At 36.7% G+C, this 27,435-nt stretch overlaps 1 protein-coding gene across 1 annotated transcript in view; it reads right to left on the bottom strand.

The window, feature by feature from the left end:
* Positions 1–27,435, bottom strand: part of CACNA2D1 (calcium voltage-gated channel auxiliary subunit alpha2delta 1) — a 404,847-nt gene that overhangs the window by 194,475 nt on the left and 182,937 nt on the right. Inside the window, exon 4 of the mRNA XM_035549547.2 lies at positions 12,054–12,113. Coding sequence (XP_035405440.1) covers positions 12,054–12,113 — 60 coding nt within the window. The remainder of the gene's footprint in view (positions 1–12,053; positions 12,114–27,435) is intronic.

Below are 27,435 nucleotides of genomic sequence, written 5' to 3'. Positions count from 1 at the left end.
AGTAGAAATTGTCAAAACTGATCGTAGATTTTATCTAGATTGTAAATACTGGGACCAGTACAGTACAGGAGCCTAGTTAAGCAATTTTTTTTGGACATCAGCTTTGCAGGACATTGGCATTGTTATTCTGAATTCATACTTAAGTAGGTGCTACAATGGAATGAACTAGGCTACATTATTTACATCTCTTGCTCTAAAATAACTAAAATACAAAAAATACAGACAGTATACCAGCTCTCCAATGCCAGCAAATCTGCAAAAGAACCTTAGAGGAAATTACATATTTTATTTATACATATATACGTGTGTGTATGTATTATATATATGTATTCAATACATACATATATGTTTTTTAAACCATGCACTGGGCAAACTTGAAGACATGAGATTTTGAAATGAGTTTAATAGCTTCTCTTTTAATCTTATCATAAAAAAAAATAGTATATGGCCAGGAATGTATTACACAAAGTCATTAGGATTAAATTCCAAGCAAAACCACACATAACATTAATCTCTTTTAAGAATCTCATTGTAATAGAAAAAAAAGCTCATATTTTGGATAGTTGCATAAATAGCAGTGGCTGAGGCGTTTTTGCATCCCTTTCCTCTTTTTTTACATATGTAAAAAAAAACTAAACTACAAAGAAATTATAATGTTGCATTTCTGCTTGGAAAATAAACACAGGTTTTTTTGGCATAGCACTACAGTACTGTGTAACACAGGAGTTTTCATCTAAATTATGAAAGTCTGATCCAAATTGTGGACCACATCGTACATACCTGACACTGACCTGTGAAGTAAATAATATATCTTAAATAATTTTTTTTTAAATAATTTGATTTCATTCTCTGCCTGCATAAATTCTTTACCTGGTTAATTCAATAACCTAAAGTCTGTGCAGAAAAAGCCACAGAGATTTAAAATATACAAAAAAGAGGTTATATTGTATCTAAATCACAGCAATAACTTATCTCAGACAGCTTGCATGAGGACTAAGAAAAAAAAAGCCAAATCTCTCCATTTCCTTCTAAGTGCAGAAAGTACCTTTACAAAAGGTAATAAAGTTGAAAGCATTTCGTGTCATCTTTTCAGACTGCTTTGGTTCTCAGGCATAACAAATGTGTCTGCCATATTGACTTTTAATTATATTAATGGTGCTTTTACCAAGACAAATCTTACCCTCTTCATTAAGATTTTACTTTAAATGATTTTGCTAGATCTCTAATGTCTTAGAAGGAAAAGAAATGTGGACAGCAGTTACCAGGCTTAAGAAATATCCCATGCTCACCTAATTAATAAAGAACAGAAGGAATCATAATTTAATTACTCAGCTTTGACATCTATTTTGTGCATGTCTTGCACTGAGTCACTGCAATAAAGCAAAGATCCATGAGTACACCTTATTTCAGAAGCAGTTTAGTAGATGAGACAACCCAGCAGCTGTAAAATGTCATTCATTTTGCTATTTAACATAAAATGATGAAGACTTTTCTAGTTAATCACTACAAGAAAAAGGACTACATCACAAAACATAATTACTTTTCTCCCTAATTATTGGATACATTACACTGGCATGCTAGAATTCATGCAGAAGAACTCTGTGATTTAAGAGCTGTATCAATGTCTTGCTATTAGAGTTCTTGTTCTGTGTCTTAAGAACTGCATGAAATTAAAAGTTATCTCTGTTTTTGTCCATGGACCACAACAGGGTTTTTTGCTTGCTGTTAATTTGATGCTTATGCCAACAAACTGAAAAGAACTAAGGAGACAAACAAACTTCTGAATGAGCTAGAAGCCCTCCATGCCCCCTGATATAGCTGCTGACTGCATGCCTGTTCCCCTTACTTCCACCTCTGTATAAAAAACTTTAGAAACTGACGTCTAATGATATCAGATATTATTTGTCAGTTATTTAAGTGCACTCATTTCTATAAAAATGCAGCCATACCCTCAGAGCCAGGCTAGGTACAGGCACAGCAGCCAGCTATGTAACTCATTAGACTGCAAGGGCTGCAAAATGTACTCAAAGCCCACTTTGCCTGCACCAAATCCTTGGAAAACCAGACTGCTGGCTGTCAGTAGGACGGACAGAACCCCAATTTCTCCTTGGAAACATTCCCTCCCTTAAAACCAGTTTCAGCCCAAGGCTGCACGTATGCTCCAGGCAGCATGAGCAGCAAGCCTGAATCTTCATTGACAACTTCTGATTTAATGTTCTAGTTTTCCCCGTTTCCTCTAGCTCTTCCCAACTCTGCCCAGAGAACAGACCTTGGTTTTAACAGCTCAGAGGAGAAGGAAATGGCTAGTTCTAAATCTGCACACCTCCGGGCACTGGGACAGGCTCCCCAGGGCAGTGGACACAGCACCAAGCCTGCCGAAGTTCAAGAAGCATTTGGACAATGTTCTCAGGCATAGGGTCTGGGTTTTGGGTGGTCAAAAGGAGGTGGACTCAGTGATCCTTGTGGGACCTTTCCAACTCAGGATATTCTATGGTTCTACGAGTCTTGAGGACTACTTCATCTCAGCTCTCAATAGCACCATTAAGGAGAATTACGAAAGTGTGAACTGAGATTTCAGAAAGCCAGAGGAAAGAAATACAATTGCTGAAATAAGAATAATTGTTGAATTAAGTTTCCTATGTCCCATGCTCCCCTATAATAAGGAAAGTATATTCTTTTCAAAGTCAGCTGCCAGTGGACAAATTGGAAACAAACCATCAGCAGTGGAACAGGTTGCCCAGAGTAGTAGTCTCCTCCCTGGAATTCTTCAAAGTCAGGATGGATGGGGCTTTGGGCAACCTGATCTGGCGAAAGACGTCCCTGTCCATGGCAGGGGAGTTGAAACTAGATGATCTTTAAGGACCCTTCCAACCCAAACTATTCTGTGATTCGATGATCATTTGCAATTAACAAATGTTTAGATGATGTACTCAAAAAGTCTTAGTCCAGACTGTGTTTTCTTCTCTTGGTATCCCTCAACAAAAGAAAGTAACACCCTTTGCTGACATAACACAGCCCTGCTGAAAAATGACAGCCTATACAAGTTAAATAAAACAAAAATGTTCTATCTGAGTGGTGAAGTGCTATGGCAAGACTATATTTCGGTCTTATTGCAAGGCTACTATTTCAGCAATGCATATTTTATAGTATTTGAAGTCTAGAAGTCAGCTAAATTACTACACCTAGAATAGAACAGAACAGAACAGTTCAGCTCGAAGGGACCTACAAAGATCATCTAGTCCAACTGTCTGACCACTTCAGGGCTAAACAAAAGTTAAAGCATACAATTAAGGGCATTGTCCAAATGCATCTTGAACACTGACAGGCATGGGGCATCAACCACCCCTCTAGGAAGCCTGTTCTAGTGTTTGGCGGCCCTCGCAACAAAGACATTTTTCCTAATGTCCAGTTTGAACTTTCTCCCATACAGCTTTGTGCCATTCCATGTGTCCTGTCCTCTGTTACAAGAGAGAAGAGACCGGAACCTCCCTCTGTACTTGCCCTCCTCAAGAAGTTGTAGAGTGACTGCACTGGGTGAAGTTGTTAGCAAGAGTAAATTGGGTGAAATTAAACTTGCTTATAGAAGATCATTCAGTCTGGTAGAAAACTTTGGCTGGAAGTTTTCTTTCACTTTTTAAGTGAAAAAAAAAATCACTCACACAGCGTAAAAAGTTTTATCAGGAAAAAATACCAGAATTATATGCAGACACTGAAAAATATCAATAGAGCCAGGCTCCTTAGTTTTACTGTTCCCATGTGTAACTCTTAAGAAATGTAAAACTGAAGTTCCTCTCTAGAGAAGCAGCAAATCTCACAGGACTAAGAAGAGAATCCTAGCTGAATTAATTATTCATCAGGGGTTATTCATCCATGTTTAAAAGCAAAGATCTGCTCTAGATTAGAATAGTCGTATCTTTATACTTATGTTTCATATTTTCAAGGCAGTTAAAATACACAGTAGTTCATTGCAAGTATAGTTTGGGACTACCAAATGGGAAAATGAAAATAGTGTGATAGCATTTTCCATGAAGACATAAATTACAGGCAGTTACAGAGTTGGCCAAAAGCTGTCAAGATTTCCTAAAACCTAATGTCCCTCCACCAAGACCTACAGTTGTTTGTGTATGTATTTATGCAGTCCTGATTTGCTCATAGCTGATAGCAAAAGTGAACTGGAGAAAAGTAAACAAATACTTAGCACAGACCACGTTTCTGGTCAAATCAGGCAGAATTTTATTATTGCTTCATTGAATGATGTAGAATAATGTTGCTCATTTTGAAGAGCCTCTCTGCTCCATGTTATGTGCATCTCCTGCTCTGTGGCAAGCCCTCAGAAATACCTGCCATTACTTGTACTACTACTCATTATTTTCAGGACATAGAAGAGCCAGAATTTCACCTTTTGTTTAAATCTTATGAAAAATCAGAAGTACACTATGCACAGGGGATAGAAGGATAAGAATTCCCAAATCCCTTGAGCAAAACACATCTCTTAAAAATAGGATTGACTATTACTCTCAGCGTATTTTAAATCAATTCAGAATGAAGCTCGTATTAACACTTATACCAACCGCAAAATAATATAGACATCAAAACATTTCTGTTTCCAACTACTGCACAAGCCACTGTTCTTAAAACATCAACTCTTGGTATACTTTAGGTACATAATGTCTGGAAAATGCTTTTACAAACTTTTAAATACCCAAGCCTTCCAAGTACAACTTTAGCTCCTTTTGCTCTTTCTAAAGATGAGTTGTGACAAAGACAGCCTGAATTTTCATCTAGTATCTTAAAAGAATCCTGTGGCAAAAGAACAAGATAAGCTATCAAAGCCTGAGGTTTTGTCATTTGAAAAACAGAAGGCAACGGAATGAAGACAAACACAAATACTTCTACTCACGAAAAAAATCCAGCCCACCTATCACAGAATTTCAGAAAAGTGTTATTTCTAATATAAAATAATATGCACATTCCCAAGCCCATATCTGTATGCTTTTATCCCTTTTTGACATTAAACACTTTGAAGTATTTTGGGTGTAATTTTCTTTAAACAAATTAGGAAATCGGAAGGAATAACTGCCAAAGTTTCCTATTATGAATTGCATTCTGTCTCTGAAGTAAGAATCTAAACTTTGTAAAATCTTCTGAATTTCTAAATATTTTAGAAGTCTGCCTCCATTATGGAAAATCATATTTGAATGTTAGTGTCTTGCTCCATTAATTCTTTGTGCATGTTCTGTTATACCATTTTTTCTATCATAAAAAAAACCAACTTTATCCTCCAATTAGTAATTCAAAATTAGCAGAATTAAGTCCATACTCCTTTTCCCACAAACACTAACACATTTCTTAAATCAGCATTAAAAAAAAAAAAAAAAAAGACCAAGACAACATGAATGTAGTGGGGAATGAGGGGAACTGACATACAGAAGAGCCCAGTTATACTGGCAAGGATAGATCAAGAAGAAAAACACCATTGTTTTTGAAGTGATGATATTTGGTAAAAAAGCTTAAAGACAAAGAAAACAGCATCCTTTTAAAATAAATCTTATTATTTTATTTTACTGATTCACCTAGGATAGTAAAGCAATGGTAAGAATTATTTATTACAAATTTAAATTAGCAACTGAATTTGAAGGTGAAACATAGAATCATAAAACTAATTAGCTTCATCTGTGTTACAAATTCAACGAAGACTCTTAGAAAATATGCACAACAGCAGCCTGCAGAAAGCTCTTAACATATTGTACCTCTATAAGAACCTGCAGGGTGTTAATAAATTGAGTACAATAGCATATCCTGCTTTTAATAAGATTTTTGTTTGGAAAGTGCATTAAAGAATCATTCAAAAAGAAGGCATTAATGCATATACACAGTGCCTTAATAATGAGAAATCACACTTTTTTTTTTCCCCTTTCCTCCAGTTCCTTCCCTCCACCCCTTTTTCAGAAGCTGATTTTTTTTATTATTTTTTTTTTTAAATGAGCTGCCTGGTAAATAAAGCGTATTAGATGTCTTTTACCATATTTGATTTTTCAGATAAAATATAGCGCGTGAAAGATTCCGCAGTGATTGAAGGTGTTTCATCTCTTTATTCTAAGAGCCTTTTTGGCTAGTTCCCTACCAGTGAAGTACTCTGCTGCCCGCATGAGATTCTTTCAAAGCTTTGTATTACAAAATTATATACACCTATACTCAACATAACGATATTAAGAGATGACAAATAACCAAAAGATATAGCAGAAAAGCTCTCTACTATAGTTACACATTTAAGAACTCTGCCTACATATAATCTTGATTCTGATTGTAAAGCTACTATTTGCCACCTTTTTTATCAAGCTCCTAATTGATTTAAGATTCCTATTGTGTGGGGAAAAAAATGAAAATAAAGACAAAAGCTGTAAGTGTTCAAATGATTAATCATGCTAACCCAAAAGACAGATCCTTTATAGGGAAACAAATGCATGGAAGAACTCTTCTGTTGCAACCCAGATTTTATAAGAAGCCTATGATTTAGTGGATGAAAAATTATACATGAGCCCACTGTGCATGCTTGCAGCCCAGAAAGCCAGCTGTATCCTGGGCTGCATCAAAAGCAGTGTGGCCAGCAGGGCAAGGGAGGGGATTGCCCCCCTCTGCTCTACCCTCGTCACACCCCACTTGGAGCCCTGCGTTCAGCTCTGGCATTCAGTTCTGGGGCCCCCAACAGAAGAGGGACATGGAGCAGGCCCAGAGGATGGCCACAAAGATCAGAGGGCTGGAGCACCCCTCCTATAAGAAATATAAGAAATGGCTGAGTTGAGGTTGTTCAGTAGAAGGCTCCAGGGAGACCTTTGCAGCCTTTCAGTACTTCAAAGGGGGCTTATAAGAAAGATGGGGAGAGATTTTTTAAAAGGCACATAAAAAGAAGGACAAGAGGTAACGGTTTTAAAGTGAAAGAGGGTAGATTTAGATTAGATATAAGGAAGAAATTCTTCACTTGAAGAATTTCAAGTGTTCACTGGAATAAGTTGCCCAGAGAAGCCGTGGATGCCGCATCCCTGGCAGTGCCCAGGGCCAGGCTGGATGGGGCTTTGGGCAACCTGGTCTGGCGGGAGGTGTCCCTGCCCATGGCAGGGGGGTTGGAATTGGGTGATCTTCAAGGCCCCTTGCAACCTCAACTATTCTATGATTCTATGATTTTTAGACTCAGAATCATCTGAGGGAATACAGGAAGCTATAAAAGGAAAACTCCAGGCAAGCTAGCGAGAGGCATTACCCTTAAAGGTTGTTTTTGTCTTTTTTTTTTTTTTCTTTTCCTCCTTTTGGACATGTTTCTATATGCAACTATTGTCTCCCAGAAATTTGTAAACCAGAGGGCACCAGTGAGACCTTGTGAAAACGATTCGAACATTAGTGGCATGATGCTGGGGACAGACAAGGGGACAGTGGGATCCTGTTTCCAGTATGGAATGCTGGAAAAAATCTGCACTCATCTGATGAAACCTAGAAACCTCCAGAAAGGCTTCAGGACAGGAGTGTTCACACTGAACTTGTACATTAAGATGAATGTCTTCTTACTAATTCCAGCAATCCTAGGAAAGTGAGGTCAGTTTTTTAAATACTAAAAACTGGGTAGGAAATACAGCAGTTAGAGAAAGTACTGTTGAAAACTTGCTGAAATGCTTGTTCCTGCAAAATTTACAAATTTTTACAATATTTTTTTTACAAACTTACATTTTTACAAATTTACAATTTTTTTTCTTACAAAATTTTACAAATTTACAAAAAATTACATTTTTTTTGTAAATTTACAAAATTTACAAATTACAAATCAAAAAGGTGTGAGCAGTAAGTATCAGATAAACATCAGAAAAAATCCTGAAACCACACAGTTTCAGTAAGTGATTCATTCTTATTTCCCTCTGCACCTCACCGTGCACACACACAGCTCTGTCCCCTGAGTGGAAAGATGTCAGGGTCCAAACAATCACTGATGGAAGAAAGGTATTTCATTCCTTTCAGTGAGATATGGCACATTTAATTTAAATTATGCACAAATCAAAGCTATATGTCACATAAGTGAAGGTGGCACACAGCCCTTCGGAGAAGAAAATATCATCTTCCCTAAGACCTTTACCATCTGCCTGTCAATTGAAATCAATCATTCAGCATATTTTTTTCCAAGTCACATATGGTTTAGACGTGTGAGGCCTCATCCAAAATTAATCAAAATCAATGGAAGATTTATTTCACAGTGTTTTGGACCAGAACATTGTGTCAAGATACAGACAGCTTTGACACTTTGCCCATCGTTCGCGTTGTTCAAACTTTCACAGAATTATTAAGTACAGATTACTGGGAAAGGATCCCACACCTACTTTTTGCACCTGTGAGAACTGGTTCTACACCCCAGTTCTGGAGCCAAATCTGAACATTTTAATTCCCCACGAATGCCCTATGTGCTGAAGAGGACTACGAGAGCTACATCCTCTCTTTAATGATATTAGAGAAAAAAATACTATAGTTTGTTACCTTCTCTGAACATCTCTCTTTTAAAAGACAATCTTTAATAAACTGCCTCCCTAGAATGAAGCAGTACTAACACTAAAAAATTCGTTATTTTGTTTGTTTTCTGGTTGAAGCTTTTAAGATGCAATGATGCTTTGCTGCAAAGCATCAAAACATTTGATGCAAAAAGCATCAAAACATTTGATGCAAAGATGCTTTGTTGTAATGTTCATGATAAGTTACAGACAGTCCTGAAATCTAAAAATCTTTGATCTGCAGGAAAGGTCATGAGCTGTCTACTACTGCCCTGCTCCTGCAGGTCACCTCTACATATCAACTCTTGTTATGGAAGACTTGTTTTATATCATTTATCCTTCTTATCTTTCATTTGTTTGCTGAGCAACTTTTCACTACAGTTTTACACAACCGATGTTGATTAAAAAAAGTCATAATCCCAAAGTACTATTTCTATGACCTCCTGTCTCACTTTTAAGGCCATAAACACACACTTACACATTAAATTCACAGCAAATGCTGTCTTGGAAATATCAGAGTTCAGGAAATCATCATTTACACAGAAGAACGTAAAACTATATTGTTTAAAGATAAGGAATATTGAAAGGATTTTTCATGTGGCATTTTAATGTGATAATTAATTCCTAAAAGTCTGAGTTTCAGTCTTCATATAAGTAAGTGGATGCTAATAGGCCATGCATAAAGACTCTCCTCGCTAAAATACAAATGAGAAATCCCTTATGTTTATACATGTGTAAGTACAATTAATATTGCAACCCAACTGGAAACAAAATTGCTTTAGTTAACCAACCATTGCAATGCAATCAAATGTGGTATCAAATGTAATTGTAGAAGATCCATTTGGGGAATAACAGCAATTATTTCATAAAGAATTCTCCCCTCCTCCTTCCAATTCACATGCCCACAATTTTTTTCATGCATCTCTGCACCAGCAAAGTAATTGGACCATCACAAGTGTCAAGAATACCACCATTTCATTCTGCAATACACAGGAAAATTCAAACTGACAAGGCTGTTTCTTTTAACAATATTGGGTTGTACCTCTGATTTGTAACTGCATTAATCTAAAAACGTTTAAGTAGTTTTTATTTCTCCAGCTGTACATGCAGCTAGGGAATTGTGCAATGCTGATGGAGTAGGAAGCAAAGAATGGCATTTCTTTGTCTGCCTGAAGCTAAGTACTTTGGATTTGCCTTCACACAACTGTTCTCTAAAGACTTAATACTTCTCTAATGTAAGTATTCTTCTAGGGCTGTTGAGGGAAACCTCAGTTCAGATGTTTTAATTGACCTTGTGTTTAATCAGAAAACAACGCATATTGCAATCCAATATTAATAATTTTCCTTTTTTTTTTTTTTTTTACTCAGAAGACATTCAATATTCTTCATTAGTATTCTTAATTAATATTCCTTTGAATTGTTTTGTACTTTTTAGTAATTTAATTAGTAATTACTAAAATGATTTTGACATTTAATTATCAACGCAAACCACTGAAATCCATTATGATCTTTATATCTGTCAGCCACCTAAAAATACTTATGTCAGCTGCAATGTGACTGTCAAGGACATTGATGATCGTGTACTCATTAGAACTAGAGACTGTCCCAAAGAGTTTCTTTCTATAGTGACTCATGTGCAGTGCTGCTTGAAAGGCTTTCATCACCCTAAAACAAGTCCTGAAAAAGGAAATAAACCTCATACAGCATGATGCGGACCATTCATAACACTATGAGAAGTATCAGAAGAAAGGCTATCTGTAAGATCCCTCATCTGCAGGAAGTTTTCTAGTATATCTTCCATATTCCATCACAGCCATTAGGAGAATGAATTTTCCAGTGAAAATTAAGTTTATCAGAAAGATCTGTGTGCAAACTAATTTGAACAGGCATTTTCTAGAAAGTAGGCCAGAAGAGAAGAGAAGAAAGATTACTTCTGGCAAAAATGGAGCAAATTAAATTATAAGAACCCTAATACATTTATTTGAAATTTAATTGCGTAACCTAATGTCAAGGTTATTACATAGTCCACAGTGTTTTCAGCCAATTTCAAAACAGTAAAGCACAAGCTTGGTTTGCAGTTACTTTATTATAAATCCAAATGCCTTTTTTTTTTTTTTTTTTTTAACCACAGTCTTTCTTGAGCCACAACATTAATAAAAAAATCACATTTCAAAAATTACTTTGAGCTCTCTCCTTGGCAATGAATTCTGATGAGACCAGAAGCTTCTCTGGTATAAATGACTCCTACTGAAAGTAAAGGGTAAAAATAAAAACAAAGCTGAGACAGTGTTGTTGATGTGATGCCAGTGTGCCCAGTAAGAAGCGGTATGATTAGAAGGGGCATCTGACCTTATTCACACTGTTCTGCACAGAGTCCATGAAACCTGCAGGTTTTGTTTCCTATTGAAAGCAGGAAAGTTTCCTGTAGCATTCTCATTATTGCATCCCTATGGAACAGGCATTCTGTATTTTACCACATATTAGAAATTGTGCCTGAGCAGACATCACACTTAAAAGCATTCATGCTGTATCCAAGACCCTCTGCATTCCTGAAAGCCAGTCACTTTTATCTGATTTTGGCCTAACCTTAGAGTTTGGGGCTGGTGGGTTTTTTTTTGTTTGTTTGTTGCTTTTTGGGGGGGAGGGGGGTGCAGAACTGTATGTTTAAGTGTCTGAGGAACACTGGAACAGTAAGGACACTTTAGGAAAGCATTGTGCATTTAACTGTGTGCCTGTATGATGCAAGTGGATGTGCAAACAGTCTAGGTTGGTAGCGAAATCACATAAAAGCACCATCTGCTTTTATTTCTGAAGGAACAAGTAATAATGGCATAATAAATGACTTTGACACAGCAGGGAACTGTAGCCTAAAATTAATAGGCTTATAATCATGCAGAACAATATTAATTTGGCTTGAATAGTAATAAAGAACTAATGTTGTGCATTTTACAATCGTCTCACTTGTTTTTCAGTAAAATCTGAAATGATTGAAGAAGATAATTTAGCATTTGACCAGGGTCTCTTTCATGAGTACCAGAATATTGAAGAGAAGATATTAAAGTCTAGAGAAGGATTCTTAAAGAAGTCAATGACTCAATATATACTAGTACATAGACAACAAAATCCTTCTCTGTTAAACTTCTACCTACCAAATAAAAACAACTAAAAAAATAAAATCATTTGTATGATTCTGTGTTTCAGTGCTTGGAGTAGCACACACTTTACTGGCAGGAGCTATCACTCAGAGATGTCTTCTCCATAATTATTCCCTGTCCAGTGAGACAAAGAGATGTTTTGTGTGTACCTCAGAACTACATTATGGGCCTGTGAAACTCCCTCTGAGTTTATGAAGGGTAAAGTCCATTTTATTCTCTAGAGACCTGGACTGAGGCACTGGCTACTGCATAAAATGTCCACTTGTAGGCAAAGATTCCTTCTGTGGTGGATGTATAAACAGCATGTTTGCAAGAATATAATTAACATTAGAACGAAGAAAATCCTGAGAAGGTTAAAAGGAGAAAAACTTACCCCAAACTCATCCCTCCACTGATGAGATGCTTGATACTTCTCTGCTTCTTTAGCGAGGCGCTGAAGAACGAAAAAAAGACATACATTTTAGTGTTCACTGATTCTTCACATAGCAAAGCCTTTCTTTTTTATTTTCTTTACATGCATGTTTTCTCTATATAATTCTCTATATATCTACGCTTTTGCACTTACTTGAAATTTATGTATACTTGAGTAAAGATGTAAAGTCTTTTCAAGAATGCCATTTTCTATATTATATACTAATTTATATTATATACTAATTTAAGCACTGCAATCATGCATTAGAAAGCTTAACCCTAATTCCAATGTTATTTAAGATGTTCTAGATAAGTCTGAAATCAATCAATACCGAAAATACTTTCTCCCTACACACCTTAACTTATACATATGAGTTTAATCTACCATCCAATTACAAGTATTTATTAGAATCTTAAAACACGTAACAAGTATTTTATTAGAATCTTATTGCCCCATCAAATTATCTAGCTTCAATTATACAAAGTACTGACATACCCTGTCATGATTAGGGACCCATAAAAACTCAGTAATTTGTACAAGCTGTAGTCTGGTCCCATGTACTGAATGAACTTTAGCCACCAGAGAACATCAGTAATGCTCCTAGATGGCATTCTTCCAGTTTAAATTAATTTGAAAGAAATCCAGTTTAGACACTTAGCCCCACAGGAAGCAAAGGACAGTGCACAGGAATGATCAGATGAGCCTCTTTCAAATCAGTCTCTTATATAGATATCCACTGCGTTGGTTACAAGTTCCTCCTCAAACAAAATTATAATCCTTTGAAAAATAACTGTTTGCACATGCATATGAGAAGTTTACTACAATTCTGAATATAGAAGTCGTCAAGCATAATGCTTGTTCTCCAGTTTTGCTCACACAGCTTCCCCAGTGCCTGCAGCCCTGGAGGCAGGCACCCATCCTCAAAGAAGGCAAGCAGCAGAGCTACCTGATGTGAACACAGCTCACAGGGACTCAGCCACGTTCTAATTTTTGAGTGAGTGACTTTGAGAACTAAGTTATTTTACAATTAATAACAGTTTCTGGATAGTCATGGTCCTTTTCTAACAGAACTGCTGTATCCACGAGCTAACTAGGGATAAAAATTCTTTACTCGTGAAGGTGTGTGCACAATAGGCCCAACAATCCTTTTAATATTCAGATCAGTTCCTACCCAAATGAACTGGTGGTCTAAGTCATGTTTTCAGTTGAGTTGACTGTCAGTTCTTGCTAACAACCAAAAGGAGTATGACTGGAAAGTTCATGGAAGCTGGAATTGCAGAGGTGGTGCTGTCAGAATCTCATCTCAGCCCCAGCACAGGATGGCAACCACCATAGTATCCAATCCCACAAGGACACTCCATCTCCCCCCCCCAACAACTATCAGGTTGATAAATATCACCAAGCAAAACTTAAGACCTTTTCCTTTCTTTTTCATTTGAAATTATCCTGTTAAAAAATATAATTGTGTGCTCCGATGTCTGAAAATAAGTGTCCCTCTTATGTGTTTTATCGTCAATTCAAATGATTTTTAGCTCACAAAGTTACTAGCATCTTGCAGGCATTCCCAACCAGAGCTGCCACCCACAGTAGCCAAGTACCACATTTACAAAAGCAAAACTGTAATATAACTTGATGCATTACACTTGCAAAATTTAGCCTAACTTCCCCTTGCCCTCAATGGACAAATCCATTACCTTAGATACCTACAGTATTTCCAGTTTTCTGGTAATACACCAGAATAATTTTGTATCACTACAAAGCAAGATATGATGCTTACTGACACCTGCTACACAAGTAAATAGCTGCAGATAACACTGCCCTCATTTCTCTCTGCTTCATAAACTTAAGGTATCCAGTGATCTGCAATTCTTCTCTGCAAAATATGTTAGAACTGAAATTTACAAACTCATAAATGGATTATGATCAGAGATCTATAATAAGTATTAACATTACTAGGAATTCCACATTGGAAGAACTGCAGCCACACCTGATATTCCTCAATTTCGTGAAAAACTAGCAAATTCTCAGCAAATCTGAGCTATAAATTATAGCTAAAAGCTATATTAAAAGCTAAATTAAAATCTAAATTATAGCTAAAAAATATAAATTAATGTTAAAAGCAAATTAAAAAAAGTAAAGCTCCTTAGCTCCTCCCCACCCCTGGATTTCTACAGCTCCTCGTGTCCTAAAAGAGCTTCCAAACTGAGAAGTTGCCATTCGCTGTATGCTTACAGAGCTTTGCTCATAGGAAAGCACAAGCAACTGGTGACGGAGAAGCAATAATGATCAATGAAAAAACATCTGTGTTCTTTGACTCAAATAAACACCATTTTAATGAAACTGCATGTTGCCCCCATATCTGTTTACGATAGGTACAGCAAGAGGCTGATTCAGCCTCGTAATGTCTTGCTCATTGCCTACATGAAGAATCTCTGCATTTTTCTCAGTTTTGTAACAATCAATTTAACTTTTGTGCCAGTTACTAGACCAATCTTCCAGAATATATCTAAAACTTTAGCTGGAGTGAGAGCAGAATGTAGGCCTAATTTTTTTCCCAGTATTGTATGTCAGAGACAGAATTACAGCCTAGCCAACTTGGTATCAGTCCTGTATTGGTTTCCTTGAAACAGATCATCTTTTCCATCAACAATTCCCATAAATGCTATATGAATTATTAATGGTCAGTAAAATGGCTCTTAGCCAGGACTAGAAGAAATCTGTAAAATGAGCGTTCACATGAGTAAATCATTTAATCTCTCAAAGTGGGGATGAATATTGTAGTTGCACCTTATACCCCTGCAACAGAACACTCCTATAATTCTATAGCTATGTAAGTTACATATGCAAAAAACACACAGGATCATTTCCCAAAGATCAGTATACTACAGTACTCTGATTTCCCAGCTTGCTTTCAGCAGACGACTATAAATGTTCACATGCAGGATATCACAGGGACAGATCATGCAAGGATTTCATGATCAAAAAGGTGGCTTTTGTTTTGTTTCTGGTGTCAGTTTTGTTGTGGTTGTTGTTGTTTTGCTTTGTTTTAAAAGATAACAGAGCTGATAAGAAGGTTGTGTATCCAAAAAAAAAAAAGAATCATTCTCTCCTATGTAACATCTTTGATATTTTTAGGAAAGACAAGGAAAGAGTATTAGAAACAAAATAGTAAAAAAAAAGTATTTCATAAAGCTAAGATGTTCTCAGAAGTTCTTCATTTCTATGGAAGGAGAAACTGCTACAGATACATGGACTCTAATGACAGACATTCATTCATCTGTCCACAGGGAGAGTGCTTTGTTAAGGCAGAGTAAGAAGTCAAGACTATGTCAACAATAGCTAGATCGTGAAGCAAACTCAAATTACCTATGCCCCTTACTGCAACACAAGGAGAGACTAATTTTTCATCTCTCTCAAAGAAATCATGCCTGCTTGCTTTTGAGGTATGCAAATGTCAGGGCTTGCCTTCCCTGTTTTGATGGAGGAGTCTCTGGAGAACAACAACAGAAGAGTAACACAGCAGTGTGCTGACACTCCCCATTTTCAGTCTCATTACAGCACAGGTTTAATAAGGTAACACCATCTTTAACTCCATGGCCCACTGCAGCTCCCTATAGGTTTCTCTAGCAAATACTAAAATTTTTGAGGTGGTTACTTTTACGTGTCAGAAGATGTGCTAGAAGAGGTTCTAAAACAACATGCAAAACAGTAATTCTGCATATTAGGCTTCAATCATTTCTCACTCTGTGAGTTTGTATGAACGCTGTGAACATGACAGCCGTAAAATGTATTCAGGCCTTGAATGAAGCACTATTTAATACCACCTTTTTAGTTGGAGAGGATGAGAAACCAAACACTATTGAAAAAGGGCGGAGGAACAAAACTAATACGCAACAAACATTCTGGATTACTTCAAGGTACAACAACAACAAAAAAAAAAACAACCCACTCTTTACAGTCTGCTGGAGAACAAGGATTCTGGGATTATGGCAGTGATACTCAAATTACTCTGAAATACTACACAAATTGAGAAACCTTGCCCATGAAGAACTGGCTGCAAACACGAACAAAATGCTGTAGCATCTATTCCTGTGCTTTTGGAGGATGCCTAGCTGCCTCCATCATGGTTTGAAGTGCTTCCTGGTGCTTCCATCTATGGGTTGAAGAGAGCTGATGCTAGATTTATGAAATGTGATTGACACGGTCAAAGTCAAGGTGTTTGAAAACACCGTAATTAAACAAATTAATAAATGTCCCAAAATAAATGAAACAGTGATTTCTATTTATTTAATTAATTTGATGAAAACTTCTCACTGCCTTGCTATTTTTTAAAATATCAGTTGTTCAGAGTCTGTTATCTTCATGAATATTCAGGATACTTAGATCATTAATAAGAGAACAATGATCCCTTGAAAGTCAGCCACTACCCATAAATAAGCAGTTTTTTAAAACAAACATTGAAAGAAGTCAGGAGTTACCTGCTTCTACTCCTGCTTCTAGGGTTTCCTTAGATCTTTCAAAGAGAATTGTTACCTTTAAAGCAAGACTACTTGTGAAAGATGCAAAGAGATGCAAATGTGATTTACTGCATCAGCCTATGAACTTTTCTTTAACTTTTAAGAGGATTACAAGATTATCAGAAAAACTACCCCAAAAGCCAGCTGCCTGTCAAATCTCCAAACTGACCATTTTCAAAGGCCTTGTCCCTAGATTCCAAGTGTATGTTTCGAACTCTGAAAGACAGCCTTTCACGTAGCGCAGATGGAAAGAAAGAGCTCTGAAGAATCTTTATCTGATCTGGAAAGATCAGCTCCCTAGAAGGCCTATTCATCTCCCAGCCTTCACTTGCATGTGCATATGTCATATCTTTACCTCCTCCTAACCAGCAAAGAATTCTGCACCTAATGGCCCAATTACAATTATATTCAGTACAATTAAATCAATCTTTTTTGTGCTTCCAACTCTCCACTAAGTATTTTATCTTGAAAATAGTATTTGACTACCCCTTAATATCCTAAGCTATTAGAAAAATGTGTAAGCATAGAGTTGTTAGACATCAATAGCTTGACAAAGCTTTCTAAAGTACCGAATCCGTGATACTTAAAAGTTTATTTTAATAAGAGAAATATCCAGGGAGAATACAGAAATACCAGGCTTGAACAGAACAGTATAGAAACATGCAACAAACTTCAAATCCTGATTTAAAATATGATCCATGTACTTGATTCAGTTCTTGCATAAACAAGATAAAAGCCACAAGTGGTATCTGTAGCAGCAGCATTAAACATGGTTTTCACATCTGCATCTGAAACACAAATACTGTTCTTCTGTAGATGATGATAAATTGCAGGTCACGTACAGGAGAGAAAAATGGGGAAAAAAGTATCAGACTGGAATACGGTGTCTGACGTGCCAGTGGAAATTTCACCACAGCTTTAATGCAGAGTGACAGAAATTTAAAGATTTGTATTTTCATCTCAGTTGGCTGTTACACTCTGTATTAGGCTAAACTAGAACTCTTTTCTGTCCCCTTGACTCGATTCTACTGTCTTTACTTGCATGGAGCAGGTTTCTTTTTCTTTTTTTTTTTTTAGTAATAATTAGTCAAATGCTCATGGATTATGTTATTCATGAGTTTTCCATTACTCTACTGTATAAAAAGATCACCCAATTTGGCCCAAAGGGGTATGATTTCAACAAGAAACACATGCAAATTGGAAGGTCAGTAGCCCAAAAGTGAGCTTGGGAATGCTAATGATAGCAAGGTCATTACCCCCATATAAATGACACATGAGTTTATTTTTCTTTGTCTTTGTTTCTACAGCCCCAGTGGGACTGGGAGGGGTTAATAGGGAACAATTACCTTTTTACTTGTAACTCTCATTAAATGTATATGACCTCCCTGACAAGTGGGCATTCATAATTACTGCCAGTACAAAAGCTGATCTAGATTTGACAGAGCTGCAGCACTTTAGTTTTGCTAAGATTATCCCCAACCATAAAATGTTTTGGATTGTACCAAACACGTATGTAATTCTGCTGATTTAAAAATGTAACCACAAGGTTTAAGATCCACTCTTCCTGATTTTTCTTCTTTAAAAATATTTTGATTGCTAATGCAGTACCACAAAAGTTTCCAGGATAATTCATATTTCCCTACTCCAAATAAAGACTGTTGCCTTATGTACCGTTGTATACCTTTACATAAAAGGTCATAATCCTCAGTGTAAGTGTAAGCAGAATTTCAATACTTGCACAGATCATTAAACCATACACCCCAATTCAGGCACTTCCTCTAAGAACTGCAGAAATGAAAGCACAATTTAAAAGTAAAATTGCAACAGTGTAAGAAATCCTAACAGTGCAGATTAATACACAGTTGTGGTTTATACAGCCTTTGCCACTAAAGTAACTGTTCACAGAAGAAATTATGTTTTTAATTTTCTACAGAGAGGACTTTTGGTTAACTATGCTAACATACAAACAGACTTGGAATAACAATTCATACTTTTGTCAGAGAGAGGCACTGCTAGGTCAAGAGTAAATTATTGACAAGAATCAGTTACGGATCTCCATCTGGCCCTGTCTTGTTTCAGCCATATCTAAAATAAATGATTCTAGTACAAATCAGAAACCATCACCAGTTTAGAACCGGAGGGCCTCAGTTATGAATTCTTACACTAACAAGACACAAAGGAACAGTAGCATAAAGAAATATGTTGTGGTCACTTCCTGAAATTTCCAAGAGATTTTGTATGCAGTATCCCCCTTCAGCTGCCTATGTACAACTCCCGTTCTTTGTACAGTTCCGAGTCTTAGAAATAAGAAATGTAACTGGATCGCCAGTTTTCTTTCTCTTCCTTTCTTTTCTTTTTCTCTCTCTTCTCTTTTCTTTCTTTTTCCGTTTCTTTCCCCCTTCCTTCCTTTCTTTATTTCTCTCTTCCTTAATTTATGATTGCTCACTATTACTACTTATTACTTCATCTTTGGTATTACCTTAGAAGCCCATCTTACTCTAGGAAGTTCGGTGTGATACCAGTGAACAGTAAGGGGTGTTTCTCTACCCAAACTGGATTCAAAGATTAAGATGCACCAAACTTTACTTACTGTTCTTGCTTATAGAATGATTGCTTTATACAAGTCCTTCTTTAACTACCATAATGAACTGTGAATGCCAATAACATTTATTTCTCCTTTGTCTTCAACTTGCTGCTATCATCCCCACAGTTTGTACAAATTATGACTATTTATTTTAGGATACAGCACAAATATCCAAGCACTGATTTTATAGGTAGGATAATCATAACTTGTAACATATATAAAATAAGACACAGCAAACTCGAAATGCATACAGAAGTGTAAAAAAAAAACCTGTTTACAAACTCTGAGATAATTTTCCTATAATACGGAACACACACATACATGATATGATGTAAGTTTGATCCTATAGCTGAATGCCCTCTGGTGTTTCAAATAGCTAACATTCCAGGAAGCAGCAAAATTGAAACACAACACAAGAAACAAAAACAAGAGTCTGTGAATGAACCTATATTACAGGTACCTGTATTTAAATCCAGGCAAGAACACCAGACAAAATCAAGAGAGGGCAAGAGCAAAGTGCTCTTTTTAACACAAATCTACTGTATATATAATTTATGTCTCCTTTAAAACATTTTTATCTCTATGACAGAGAAATAACATATTGAGAAAATGAGCACACAGTAATACAAGTGGTATTTGCATCATGTTTTCTAGACTTGATCTGATTAAATGTGAGGTAAGTCAAAGTGTTCTACGCAGCATGTCAGCAGCTGTATTATGTTTGAAAGTAGTTATGCACAAATACATTTGCTGAAGTAATCCTGCAGCAACTGTTTGAGAAATTAGAAGTTGATAGGATTTTTTTTTTGTTATTATTTTTACACTACAGCATCAAAGACAATATATTTACTCAGAGCATGGCAAAATCTCCCTTTTCTGCATACCTGATTTTTTAAGGTTTTTATATGGTGACTGGCAGTAGGTGTATGTTTTGTGCTGATCTCCAGCATGGTTTTATTTCATGTATTTACACTGCAGAGTCACAGCCTCTCTCTCACTCTGGCATCTGCTGTGCCACACGATGACAGGCTGATCTATGGTCTGTTAATGAGAACATCCGAAGCAGATAAGGTCACAGACAAAGGATGTTTATAATTGATCTCCTGTATTCAGCATAAACCTTGTATGAAATATTCCCCAGCCATTGTCTGGAGCCAGTTTTACTTCTGTCATCGGAAGCAGCAGATGAGTCATATTCATAAAGAAAAAGGGCATATGAGAGGTCTGCTGACATTGTGAGCTTTACCAAAGCACTCTTCATACAGATTACTGACATAAATTTATACGTAATCTAACACAATCTAATCAGCAGTTCACAACATTTTTGAAAAAAATGATGTTATACTCTGGACCATAATTCAAAATAATGCTGCAAATTTTGTCTTCGATTATTAACTATTACTAACAACCTAAAGTGCTAGAATTTTCTGTAGTTTAGGTTAGAAAAAATTTTATAAAAAGATCGCCTCACATCTAACACAAGGTTGCCATGTCAGCTGAAAAGAAATCCAATGGAAAGAATTTATCTTCCATATATTTAGAAGATAGGGCTTTAAAGGATTTCTGTATCTTTTAGCAACTATAGTGAAAAAAATGTTGTTTATAATTCAAGCCAATCTTTATTCATATTGGTTAATTAGATGAGTGAAGAGTGATTTTCCACAGAGAAATTTTACCCTTCTAGCAGATACACAATTCCGAAGCAAGCAGCAGACCCAAAATAAATTAAGTCACTGGTCTGAATAAGGTCAGAAATCAGCAAGAAGCCAAATCTGACCTAGAATGTTTAAGATTACAATATTGCAGATGAAGTTAATACATTCTGACATGAATAATCATACTGATTTTAATAGCAAATACTGGAATAGGGAGACCTAATCAAGTATGTCTCACATAGGGGTTTGACATCTAAGGTAGTGCACAATCATCTGTCCCTGAAAAAAACTTGAAGATATGAAAAGTCAAAAAGGATAAAAGCAAAAGGCCATTTGTCACAGTAACATTTCTCCACTACGTAAAAGCCACCCTTCTCTAAAATATGAAATAGAGCTCTTCTCTCCTACTACTTTTCTCTTATGCAGATTTAAGAATTTAGTTAGTGGTATCAAATGATCCAACAGAGAAAGCAAATGTGACAAAATTCCCATACTTCTACTGCTTAAAGGGTGCTGAAAGACACTTACATATACTATAGTAGAATTCTTAGTAAGATTTAGTAAGAATCTAAAAATCTTTAGTAGTCAGAGGTACAGTTAAGGTCAAACAATCGTTGATTCTGTCCTGAAAACAAAGCTCTGCTCCCAGGGCGGAAGCCAAAATAAAATAAAATAAAATAGCTAACAGGCACACGTTTAAACTCCCAGGAAAGCAGTATGGATGGGTACACACCTAGGTAAGTGGACAACTGGTGAATGTTGCTGGGGGGGGGGGGGGGGTCTGTCCCATACCATTCAGTAGCTGTCTGGAAATTTACTGGTTTCCACCTCAGCTTGATCTCTGATGTTCACAAACCTAACTAGTAAGAAAAGTGGTACTAGGTGAAAGGAAACCATACATGAGCCAGCAGTGTGATAGACAAATAAGGTGCAAAAACATTTCTGAAGGGCACCTTTCTGAGAACCAGAGAACAGGATAAAACAAATGCAGCCACAACAACAGACAGAGGTCCATAAATTTGTTCACCATGACTGGGAGGAAATTTGACTTAGGAAATAGCATACCAATTTAATATGCTGCAGAATGAGTGTACAAAACATTTCTGTTCATCTATTGCTAAATAGCAACAAGGAACCTCGGAAATTCTCAGAGTAGTTTGTTAATTCCATACTTTCCACATTTATGGGAAGAGGAAGGGAGGAAGGAGGTTCAGTTTGCAAGTCTGAGTATATTTCTAGGATGTGTAGAATTAGGAGATCTGAGAAGCTTGCAAGATCATGACAGCTTGATACTGCCAAAATATTTCAGTAGATGGGGGAGGAAGAGAGAGAACTGTAGAAAAAAGCATGAAGAAAACTATCTGAAAAGGAGAGTAAGAAACAGTCTGTCAAATGCACCCTGACATCTAGCAGTGAAATTTTGTTAGTGGTTTATAGAATCAGTAAAAGATCGCTTCTTTTAACATACAATTTATCCTTCGCATTCACTGATGTTTCAAGCCCCTAGAGGTTTTTATTACATTTTCACTCTAATAATTCATCTGCCTTAAATGCAAGCCACATTAGTGTTATATTTTTAAATAAGCTTGAAGTGAAGGACACATGCTGAAACCATTAGACTGAAATTGCCAACTGCTCTGACAAATCACAAACTGCATAACACCACCAGCTACAGTTCACTGCCTGCCTTAGGAAACTTTCATGCTTCACAACTGAGCTGGTAACTTCACAGCCATGATTAGAAGATGACACATACACTGAGTAGGCATGCCTTGTTACCCCGCTTTTTCAACTGTAGTATATGTATAGTTTTTAGCCACACAGGGAGAAATCAGGACTACATACATTTATTTTAGAAACAGCTAAACTAACTGACTCCAAAACAAGTGTTCTTAAAAGTCACCTATGTAATTTTCCTCTATCTTAAAGAAAAACAAAAAATGAAATAAATGAACATAGATGCAGTTCAGCTTGTTTCACAGCTCCTTTAACAATTCATTGTGTTTCTAGTTAAAAAACAGAACACCACCAACAAAAAAAACTAACAACAAAAACTGAACTGCTTAAAATGTATACATGCTTCTAGTGCCACTAAAATCTGAAATGATCCAAATGGGAACAGACACAACTGAAATACACATCCAACTGCCTAATTTCAAAGAAAAAAGGAGGAAAATGAATAAATCAAGTAAACACAACCTTACTAAAGGCAAGGAGAAGAACACAACAATATAGTCCTGCATCACTTATGCAAGAAAAACTCTGCAAAGTCAGTTACGTTTAAACAAATAGAGGATGCAACAACAGTTTCATTTTGGCTAATTATCTTATAATAGAATTGGAAAAAAAATAAAGAAATGTTGTATACAAGTTATACCAATTAATTATAGAAGTTTAGTTATAATATATCACGACTTCATTCCAATAGCTGTTTATCTTTTTTATTTGTTTTTTTGTAGCATTCTGTTAGTTAATGCAATTCACAGAAGTAGAGTACAACCAGGTACAAAACACTGCATTTCAAGATGTGTAGTGAGTTCTGGATTTACTCACACTTTGTGTGCTGAAAAACACATATAAATATCATGTTGTTACAATCCCAAAAGAAGATCAGAAAACTGGCAACTTAGAATATGTTGAAGAGACAAGTCTCTTTTGGCCACATCAGAAACAGCTTTAAACTCTCTCAGAATTGGATAGGCATATACATTAAAAGGAATAAAGTCCAGAATTTCAACAAATAGCAAGAGGGAGCAGACGTTATTACCACCTCTTCCTCTCTGGAATAGGAGGAAATTATTTTATTTATGACACATACATAACCTAAAACAGCATAAGTTTCAAAGTAATTAATGATTTATAATAAAACTGAGAAAATAGCACTAAATCCGCATTAGCATTTCCAGAAATGGGCCTAGGAAATATGCAACCTTATTCACAATATAATCCAGAGTTTAAATAATATAACCATAATGTGAACTTAAAAAAAAAAAAAAAAAAAAACAACTATCTTCTTGGATTTGCAGATGTATAAACTAGCATCACCTACCGAATTTGATGGATTAAAAGTTTGTTTAAAAGAATGAATCCAATTCTCAGAAAGAAGAAACACACACACACACAAAAAAAAGCTGAATAACAAATATGGCTTTTACAAGGCAAGACAGCATATCAACAGTTTTGCATGTCAAGGAAAAAATGGAGCAGGTGGTAGGCTAGAGCTGCTGAATAATCAACTTGATCTGATCAACAGTTGGTGGGCAAAAGCCAAAGAAAATGTGTTACTGTTGGCAACAGCAGAAACAAATTGTACATTTAAACTGCATGCTATTTTCAGGCAATATTTCTCTAATGGAAGAATTCTAGCCAAAAGAAATAAAAAGTGCTTAAGCAGAGTCCTGTGTAAAACTCAGGAAATGAACTGTGGAATGGAAAGCGATCTTCTATAAGCAAATGGCAAAAAAAAACAAACAAACAAACTTTTTTTTTCCCCCCATAGAGGCAATAAATACACCTGCTGTAACAACCACACTGGAAACACACCAAAACATCAACCAGTTCTACACCTAGCTTTGCACTGGTTGGAAATCACGCCATTACTGTCGGAAATGGATATCCCAAAGCTATCCTAAATAGTCTGCGGCTGTATAGGGATTGTAAGAAAGTAATATTTAACTATAAAACCTACTGATGTGCAGAATTTTTTGTTGTCAACCTTCCTTCTCAAAATGAACTTGCAAGGAGCCAGAGGGTGCTGTTGTTAGGTATGGTAGTGAAGCATTCTAATGGGACATAAAAATCATGAGTTTCCCCCACATTCCTTTTAAAATAACATAAAAAATTACCATGTAGCTTTAAAACTCATTATCTGTAAAGTAAACTCAGCTATAAATATATCTAGGACATCACTAAGATTCCTAGGTCTATCTTTTCCAAGTCCATATAATGCTTTATGTGTTCCTTGTAGCACACTGGAATAATTAACCATGAAGCATTCCGAAGTAAATATCTGAAAATTGGCTTTAGACCCATCTTCTTGAAAAGATTTAAATTTTAAAAAAAAAAAAAAAAAAAAAAAAACTCAATACCCTTCTCCTGCTTTTAAATTACTACCTAACATATCTTGTGCTCTTTCTCTCCAAACGTATACCTAGAGAAATAGGTGTATATACTCCCTGGAGTCTCTTTCCTTTGCTTCAATTCTTTATTGGTTTATAGCTTTCACCCTCCAGTCAGCTCTTCCAATTACCTCATCACTTTTCCTGGTCAAATAATAAAATCTGATCATTCAACAGTTTCTGTCAGTAGTGACCTTCCAAACTTATTTGAAGCGTTTTTCCTTCATAAATTCCAAAATTCTGTTGCCTAATCTCTTCCTATTTTTTCTTTCAGTATCTGTCACGAGCAACCAAAACTGTCCCAATTCAGGAAATTACGCTTCATTTGTTTTATTGACAATCAATGCAAACTTCTGATTACTGATTGTTGTATTGAGAAATCTGACAATAAAACTCTTCAGAAACACACCTCAGCTTCACTCAGGATGCCCCTCCATAAAGCCTCCCACCCACCTGCCGCTCTTAGGCCTCATGATGAAGGTGCCACAGAAGACTGTGGTCAGGTTGTAACATGTTCCTTTTCTACTGCTGCTCCTGGCCTCTCACTCAACAGTTCCTCCACAGGTAGCCCCTCAGGAGACAGCACTGTACAGGCCTGGAGTCTCCTCGTCCCCCTCTGCCCTTCTCTTTTGCCCCTCCCTTGCGCACTGCAAAGCCCCTTCCCTGCCTGGGCACCCCCCAGCCCGGCCCAGCAGCCACCACCTGCTCTACAACACCTTCTGGCAGAGGTGTCCTGGCCTCCTCTGACTAGTTCCAGTTGAGGCATATGGGCGACAGCCATTTTATCTGTTGCTGAGCCAGCTGGAACCGACAGCAGGTGGCACAGGGCAGCCCTGAGCTCCTAATCTAACAACACAGTGATCCAGGTTTTTCTCTTTCCTTCTCTTTTACAGTGCTGCTTCTCTACCTCTTTCTCCTCTACCTGTACCAATCATATTGCATAACCATTTTAATGTGTAATGTCCTATAAATCCTTCACCCTTCTGACGAACTATGCTTTTTCTTCCTGTGAGAAACAAAGTTGTGTTTTTGCAACAGCTCCTTTACCATTTCACCAACAAGATAATCCAGATCTCCTTCACTTCTTTCTTATTACAATAATTCTTTTAAACTTTCTCAAATATTTTTAAAAGAGGCATTGCACTCCCAGCCTTCTCTATACCTACAGGTTCAAGTTTTTACTTTCAAGCATTGCCATGTGATACTTTTAAAAACAATTCATGTCCTCGGTCAATTTAATTCATCTTCTAGAGAGGTCTACATGGGATTTACTATTTTCTTACCCTCCAACAGCAAACTTTCAGATTCTAAAATAAAAAACACTTGTAAGAGGTGAACTCTTAAAATGGTGCCCTCTAGCTTTCTTCAGTCTATTTAGCCTCTGTAGTATCCTCCCATTTGCTTTGAATGCGGAAGAAACTCAGCTCTTTTATGCTCCCAACCATTTCCATTCCATCAAATAAAAGTCTTCTCTTAATATAGCTGCAAGGCTGTAAAGCAAAAATTGTTGAACCTATAACATGAGAAGTTTTTAGTGGATGTTACAAATTCTCATCCAGCTCTAGGCAAACGTAAGGTATAGAAATATTAAGTATATGTGCGTAGGGATAGCTATTAAAAGATCTATATTAGTATATTAAGCATTTCAGCAAATGTGCAAATATCTCTCGGGGTCGCCAAGTTCCATAAAAACTTTTCTCTTAGGATGAAATGCTGACCCTATTGCAGTTCATGTGAGGACTTGCACTGTCTTCTCCGAGATTTCCCTCCTACTGTCTCAAGCCCTGTGTATGTGAGATGATGAAATTTATAACCAGAGCTACTCTTCTTCTGTATTCAGTGATCACCAATAGCCAGGAATTGCTTCAGCCATTATTTCTCTTTAGCATCTCTTGTCATGTCTCTGTCATATGTCAGATTAATAAATAAATAAATAAATAAATTCTTTCCTTCTAGGCAGTACAGGGCATTTCTGGGTATTTGTCCTGGTTTCAGGTAGGACAGAGTTAATTTTCCTCCTAGTAGCTGGCAGGGTGCTATGTTTTGGATTAGGATGAGAAGAGCGCTGATAACATGCTGATGTTTTAATTGTTGTAGAGCAATGCTTACACCAAGCCAAGGACTTTTCAGCTTCTCGCTCTGTCCTGCTAGCGAGCAGGCTGGGGGTGCAGCAGGAGCTGGGAGGGGACAGACCCAGGACAGCTGACCCAAACTGGCCAAAGGGGTATTCCATACCATCTGACGTCATGCTGAACAATATATAGGGATGGCTAGCCGGGGTGGGGGGGGCCGGCTGCTCGGGGATAGGCTGGGCATCGGTCAGCGGGTGGTGAGCAATTGCATTGTGCATCACTTTGTACACATTATTACTATTATTATTATTATTGTTATTATTATTGTTATTATTTTCCCTGTCTTAATAAACTGTCCTTATCTCAACTCACAGGCTTCACTTTCCCGTTTCTCTCC

This window comes from Cygnus atratus, chromosome 1 (genome assembly GCF_013377495.2).
Source record: "Cygnus atratus isolate AKBS03 ecotype Queensland, Australia chromosome 1, CAtr_DNAZoo_HiC_assembly, whole genome shotgun sequence".
In the NCBI taxonomy this organism is placed as follows: domain Eukaryota; kingdom Metazoa; phylum Chordata; class Aves; order Anseriformes; family Anatidae; genus Cygnus; species Cygnus atratus.
The sequence above is the reverse complement of the archived record's forward strand: the minus strand, read 5'-3'. Positions and strand labels throughout refer to the sequence as shown.